The 6,907-nt window shown below is 36.9% G+C and overlaps 1 protein-coding gene across 1 annotated transcript in view; it reads left to right on the top strand.

Annotated features, from left to right (window-relative positions):
* LOC107656532 (PH-interacting protein-like) overlaps positions 1–3,905 on the top strand; it is a gene marked incomplete at its 5' end in the record, with an annotated part of 33,981 nt that extends 30,076 nt beyond the window's left edge. The window contains 4 exons of the mRNA XM_016444415.1: positions 692–844; positions 960–1,147; positions 1,249–1,646; positions 2,596–3,905. Coding sequence (XP_016299901.1) covers positions 692–844; positions 960–1,147; positions 1,249–1,646; positions 2,596–3,269 — 1,413 coding nt within the window. The remainder of the gene's footprint in view (positions 1–691; positions 845–959; positions 1,148–1,248; positions 1,647–2,595) is intronic.
* Between the last annotated feature and the right edge of the window lie 3,002 nt (positions 3,906–6,907).

Consider the following 6,907-nt stretch of genomic DNA (forward strand, 5'->3'; position numbering starts at 1 on the left):
CACACACACATACACACACTGCAGAAATCTTTTTTTTAATTATGTTTTGTCTTATTTTCCAGTAAAAATACCTATACATGCTTGAATCAAGATAAATAAGTAACTAGATGATTGTCACAAAATCACAAACCAGAAAAACAACAATTTGTCAAATGGGTAGGAAAAATAAACTTACGTTATATTCTCTTCTTATCTTATCTTTTTGTGATAATTTTATATAAACTACCATTTAAAGGTTTGGGGTCAGTAAGATTCAGCAAGCATGCTTTAAATTCATTAAAAGTGACAGTAAAGTCATTTTTTAGCCTTGATAATAATAAGATTTTTTTCTTAAGCACCAAATCAGCATATTAGAATGATTTCCAAAGGATCATGTGATACTGATGACTGGAGTAATGTCTGCTGAAATGCCAACTTTGTCATCACAGGAATCAATTAAATTGTAAAATATAAAAAAATTAAAGCAGTTATTTTAAATTGTTAAAAAAAAAATCACAATATTACTTTTTTTTATCAAATTACTTTGGTAAGCATAAGAGACCCCAACCTTTTTACCGGTAGTGTAAATCTTGTTTAAAGGATGTTTGGGTATTTGTACTGGAAAACAAAACAAAATTACTGATTAAGAAAATAATTTTTTGCAGTGCACTGTCTACTTATATGCCCTGTTCATCAAAAATACCTCTCTCAGGACTACTTGGACATTGTGGACACTCCTATGGACTTTGGGACTGTCTTGAACCGCCTGTTAGAAGGAGAGTACGACACTCCCGTGGATCTTTGTAAAGATATACGTCTCATCTTCAGCAACTCCAAAGCCTATACACCCAGTAAAAAGTCCAGGGTATGAGATCATGTCCAATTATTACCTTTTCATTTTAAAAACAGACATGTTGTAATGCTGTAGCCGAACCAGTTCATCTAGTTTATTTAATACATGTGTGTTTTTGTGTATGCAGATCTACAGCATGAGTCTGCGATTGTCTGCTCTGTTTGAAGAGCATATCAGTTCAATCCTGACCCATTTTAAAGCTGCTCAAAGTCTGCACAGTGAGCGATTCACCCGTCAGCGGCAGCACACCGAGCGCTTGACCAGACAGTCTGTGAAGAGGAGGAGGAGCTCTTCACCTTCAAGCTCCGCCTCTAGGTACAAACCGTATCTGATTGGTCATTGCAGAACATTATGTTCTAGAATTGGTCACTGGTTCTAAATGTTGCCTACACATTTTCTTCTTTTCTGATTTGTAGTCCAGAAAGGAAGCGTCGGGTTTCGTCTCGCGCTCCTCCTCGATCGGACAATGCAGCTCCGCCCACTCCCGCTGGACCTTCCCGGGCTGCTTCTTTACGGCAAACACATCGACAGATCAACGGCAAGGCTGAGCCTCCGGTTGTCCCCGGTCGGACACGAAGCTCGGCCCGCTTTGGAACCCAACTCACAGATGCACCTTCTACACAGTCAGCTCCTCCCCCTCCACCCAGCCACAGTAAGACAGCAGAGCCCTCTTCTAGAGTCCTGCGCACACAGAACTCTCACTCCATTGGCGCCTCCAGGGAAACTGAGAGCTCTGCAGTTCCCCACACAAATGAAGGCGGGTCCAGAGAGTCTCGCAGGAAACTTCGGACACCTGTAAAACTCACACCAGGTCAGTAATAGATGATAAGTATTTGTTGTGAAAAGCTGATGTTATTACGGGAAAGAGGATTTTTGAATGTTTCCTGGAAACCTTCAGTGCACACACAGTGTAGTTCCTGTAGGCTCAAAGTAATCACCTTTTTTCCTGCTCATTAAAACTTTTTCCTAAATGGATTTAAAACTTCCTTTTACACTGGTTTTGTGGAAAATCTGTGTATTTTTGCTGATTTAAACAGTAAATATTGTTAAAATTGCTGAGATTGCTCCTGTAAATAATTTTTTTTCTGAATTGTTTTTTTTTTTCATTTTCTGCATTGATTTGGTGGAAAATCATTGAATGGTTATGGTTAATGGTCATGTGTTAAACTGAACTCAAAGTACTCCTGCATAATTTTCTCCCCCTGAAATTTACTTTTGCAGATTTAAACGTTTGTAATGTTTTAAACTTTTTTGTGTGTGTGTGTTTTGATTTCTACTTTTTTTATTATATCTATATTTTTTCTGCACTGATGTTGGGGACAATCTGTAGATTTTTCTAGATTTAAATGTGGTAAAACATTTTAAACTGAACTGAGAATAGATTTAAACGTTCTGAAATGATTTAACCTTTTTTTCTAATTATAATTATTTAAGGGATAATCTTTAGAATTTTGCAGATTTAGATGTGATAAAATGCTATTAGAGTATTACACACTTAATCATGGCTAAAAGCATAATAAAATTAGTCAGAAATAAATTTACTACAATTGATGTGACGTGTTGAATTACAGCTATGTGAAGTCTATATAAATCTGTGGATCTTTCCATGGGTCACCATGGGTTTGATTACCAGGGAACACACATGCTGATTAAAAAAAAATTGTAATGCATTATTAGCCACTTTGAAAAAAAAAAGAAGCATCTGTTGAATGCATATATGTGAATGTTTCATCTGTACTTATATTCTCATTCTCTCTTATGTTCAGTCGATCACGACTCTTCTCCTCAAAACAGTTTGCATTTGAATGGTCATAGTCAAGTGACTCTGGGAGTGGTACGAAGAGGCCGGGGCCGACCCAGATTAGACGCACAAATACGAACGCCAGTAGCGGTACCGCCACCCCCACTGCCCCAGGCCTCTGGAAAAAAGAGAGGGAGGAAAAGCAAGAAAGAGCTGGAGTCCCTACGAAGAAGCTCATCCCATGAGGAGGAGCTTCTTCTGTCTACTGGTGATGAGGGTGGGGCTTCTTCTACAGCCCTGGACAGTAGTCTTTCAGATTCAGGGATAGTGACTCCAGAGTGTCCCAAACCACAAGGTAGACCACGAGTCATCAGGACACCGGATACCCCAGCTCCTTCAAGCCCCAAAGCTCTCAGAAGGAGCAGTCGGCGTGGCAACGAAGAAACCACACCCCCTACGCCAGGCCCCGCCCAAAGGGAGGAGCCTGACATTTATATGGGAGAGGATGGTAGCTCGAAAGGGCAGATGAGAACGCGTAACCAAGGCCGAAGGACAGCTTTTTATAACGAAGAAGACTCTGAGGAAGAGCAAAGACAGCTTTTGTTTGAGGATGCCTCGATTACTTTCGGCACGTCAAGCAAAGGGAGAGTCCGCAAGCTCACCGAGAAGGCCAAAGCCAACCTTATTGGCTGGTAACAATGCCAACTTTGCATGTCCTATGCGACACAACCCCTTATCCTCGCCCCACTGGGGAGGGGGAACCATTCCTGCTGCTATCAGACTGTCATGATTATCTGAATCTTTCATTCTGACTCTCTAAATTGATTCTCATGTTTTGAATCTTTGACTCTTTTGGTGACTTCAAGAGTCATGGCCCCTTGAATCCCCCCACCTTATACATTTTCTTCCACAGAAAATCACAAATGCAGTTAAATACTGATTTTCATATGCACTATTTGAATGCCAGTGAAGAAAGGTACTTATACAGTCTTATGAATCCAAATACCTGATTTCATCTCTCAAGAAAGCACTTATTTGAGGACGTTCGAGTGTGTGTGAGTGTGGTATAACTTGAGCTTTTACTCTGTCTCGTTTCTTTAAACTGTTAATTTTAAGCATTGTTTTTACACGGTTGTTGCAACAAATCAAACACTTGTTCAAAAATAAAATCTATTTTTAACAGATCATTGTGTAAGTGGCTGTAAAGCTGTAGTGGCGTGCAGAGAAAGACCTCATAAATCGCGTGTTGTCTTTTTAACGTCTTTCTCTGCGAGTCAAGATCAGTGGCAGTGGTAATTCACGCATGTTTTTATATAATTAGCAATACCTTGTGCCTTTTCATACATTCAATACATTTTGGCTCCTTTGTACTCCCCAGTTAGTGTGAGAGAGTGTGTTAGATGCTTTAGCGCATTGATTCATCCAGGACAAACGTGTGTTATTGATCTGCTGCTGGGATAGAGATTAGTAAGCAGCATATCTACCCATGACCACTGTGTGTGTGTGTGTATGTGTGTTGTTGAGGTGTGTAATAGTAATGACATTATCACTCCACACCTGTTTTATCAGGCTCCCAAAATGCACTGTGATCCCTAACTAGAACCATGACTTAAAAATACAGTGGCCACAAGAAGTGTTTGAACACTGAAAACAACAGTTTTAAAATGTCTGAATGTTATTGTATTAGAGAATGAAATATCAAAGCTGGTGGCATCTGCAGAAAAATGATGGTAGAGATTTTCACAGAACTAACTTCACTTTCCATGGCAGTTTTTGAAAATATGGCTGACAGTTTCATGTTAATTTGGAAATTATGTGATTAATGATTGATGAATAATTATTAACGTATAATAATTGTTGATTAATGTTAGTTATTTTTAATAGTTATCTAAAAATGATTGCAAATTAATGCACAAATATTTTCAGTTTTAAACTGATTTAAAGCATTTTGGGGCTTTTTCTTATGCTCACCAAGGCGTTTTATTTGATTAGAAATACAGTAAAAATAGTAATATTGTGAATTATTATTATTATAACGAATTAAAGTAATTTGTAAATATATGTTAAAATATGCATATTAAAAAATATTTTAATATGTTAATATATTTAATATAATCAGTGATTTCTTTTTAAATATATTTTAAAATGTAATTTATTTCCGCAATGGCAAAGCTTAATTTCCAGCAGCCATTACTCCAGTCTTCAGTGTCACATGATCCTTCAGAAATCAGTGACATATGCTGATTGGTGTTCAAGAAACATTTCTCTCAACTATCAATGGTGAAAACAGTTATGCTGCTTAATATTGTTACAATTTTGGAATAGAAGGATAAGGAATAGAAACAGCATTTGAAATGATATCTTTTGTAACATTATACATTTCTTTACTGTGACTTTTTCAATTTAAAGCATCTTTGTTGAATTTAAGTATTAATTTCTTTCAAAAAATAAATAAATAAAATGCACGGACCCGAAAATTTTGGAAGGTAGAAACAATTACTTGTATCTACCTCAATTCATTGAAAAATCATGATCAAATTCATTTTGATTAATTCTTAATCAAACGACAGCCCTACTTTTTTTTTTAACCTAACAATATACCTATCAACAAATGTTTTTGTAAAATATATTGTGCTTTACCATTTACTTTGTTCTAAAGTGCCTCTTAGTTTGATATTCTGATATTTAATGCAATGACATTCATATATTTATGGCATTTCTCATATGTTCAAGTGCTTTTGATGCGCCTTCAAACAACTATTGACAGAGTTATAATTATGTTTGTGTAACACTCTGCCTGTAGTTTCATCTAGCCCAGAAAGGCCTCTTTCTCTGTTTTAGCTAAACTCATTGAATTACTGTGGAACTGCTCATTTAATTAACAGAGAGGACTTTGTTTTTGCCCGATCACATTGAAACACTGTGTTTGATATTTCCCGTTCTGATGCATCAACTCGGCTTCAGTAGAAACCGCAGGGCAGCGAATCACACAAGAGGCAGTGTGCATGTCGTATTCTGTGTTTTGAATGTGCCTTGACTTTTTGTGTATGCACGTGTCTGTGTGATGTAAAACTGAAGAATTAAGGTATTGTATCCCACCTTGCTGTCCGGACTCACATATGCAGCATAGTCTCTTTTTGAGAAAGCCGGATCACATTCTGTCTGGTTTGCGGCCATGTGATTTTGTAGGTTCTTGCGTACTTTCAGCAGTTGTGGTCTGGGTCATCCATTACGATAGAGCTAATCCACCCCATAGCTTTAAAACTGGTTTGATGAACCAAAGCCTTTTAATTAGTGTGTGGTTGTTTGATGGGAACACGTGGCTGTTTTATATGCAGTTAACGCATGTCTGAGACTCTCGAGTGTATGTGATGTCCATTTCTGTGTTTATGTACAAGCCCCATGTTTTATTGAGCTGGTGTTTCTAATCTGTTGCTACATGAAAACTGTATTATATCTGACTCACGACCCCTCTATATTACCACCATACTGCACAGGAAGTGACATCTCACGGACTGATTGACAGGTTTTAGAGTAGAGATCAAAGATGGATGCATGTTAGTATATTCTCTGGTCTTTTAAATCTGAAGATTTAAAAGACATGAGTAGTCATGTTTGTGGGGTCAGGGTCTTTTTTCCCCCTCTCCGGTCTTATATCCTCAGACTGAGAGGTCTTTCTATGTTAGTTTGTATACTTTTATAAAAAGGAAAAAGTGTAAATAAAGACGTTAAATAGAATGTATGTGTAGGGTGTACTGCTGTCACATTAGTTCATACTGATATTTTAAGGAAATAAACATTTGTTTCCACATACTGTCGTGTTCTTTCATTCTTTAGATTTTTTTTTGTTAAAATTTCAGTCAAGGGAAACCTGGATGTATCAGGGAAAATTCAAATTGTGATTTCCAGGCCTTAAACATCGTCATCAAAATAAAATCTTTAAAATCATAGATATTTCTGTTGAAAATGTAAAATTATAAACACTACAATGTACATTTTGTTCTTATAATGGCAAGTATTGGTACCTTACATCCATCAGATTGATATTATATGCCATTTCCTAAAATTATTCGACATAATACACTAAATCTAACCTTGCGAGGGTCAAGATAACATTTAAAACCGTTAAAAGGTGGATGATAAACCATTTCATGGAGAACAGCGCCCTCTTTTGTGCATTAGTTGGAACTGCATGTGCAATAAACCTCGTTTTTATCGTTAGGAAAATGTACCACAAGTCCAATTATATACATTTATATAAACATACACACACATATATATACACACACACACACACACACACACACATATATATATATATATATATATATATA

This window comes from Sinocyclocheilus anshuiensis, unplaced genomic scaffold (genome assembly GCF_001515605.1).
Source record: "Sinocyclocheilus anshuiensis isolate Anshui unplaced genomic scaffold, SAMN03320099.WGS_v1.1 scaffold1639, whole genome shotgun sequence".
Lineage (NCBI taxonomy): Eukaryota > Metazoa > Chordata > Actinopteri > Cypriniformes > Cyprinidae > Sinocyclocheilus > Sinocyclocheilus anshuiensis.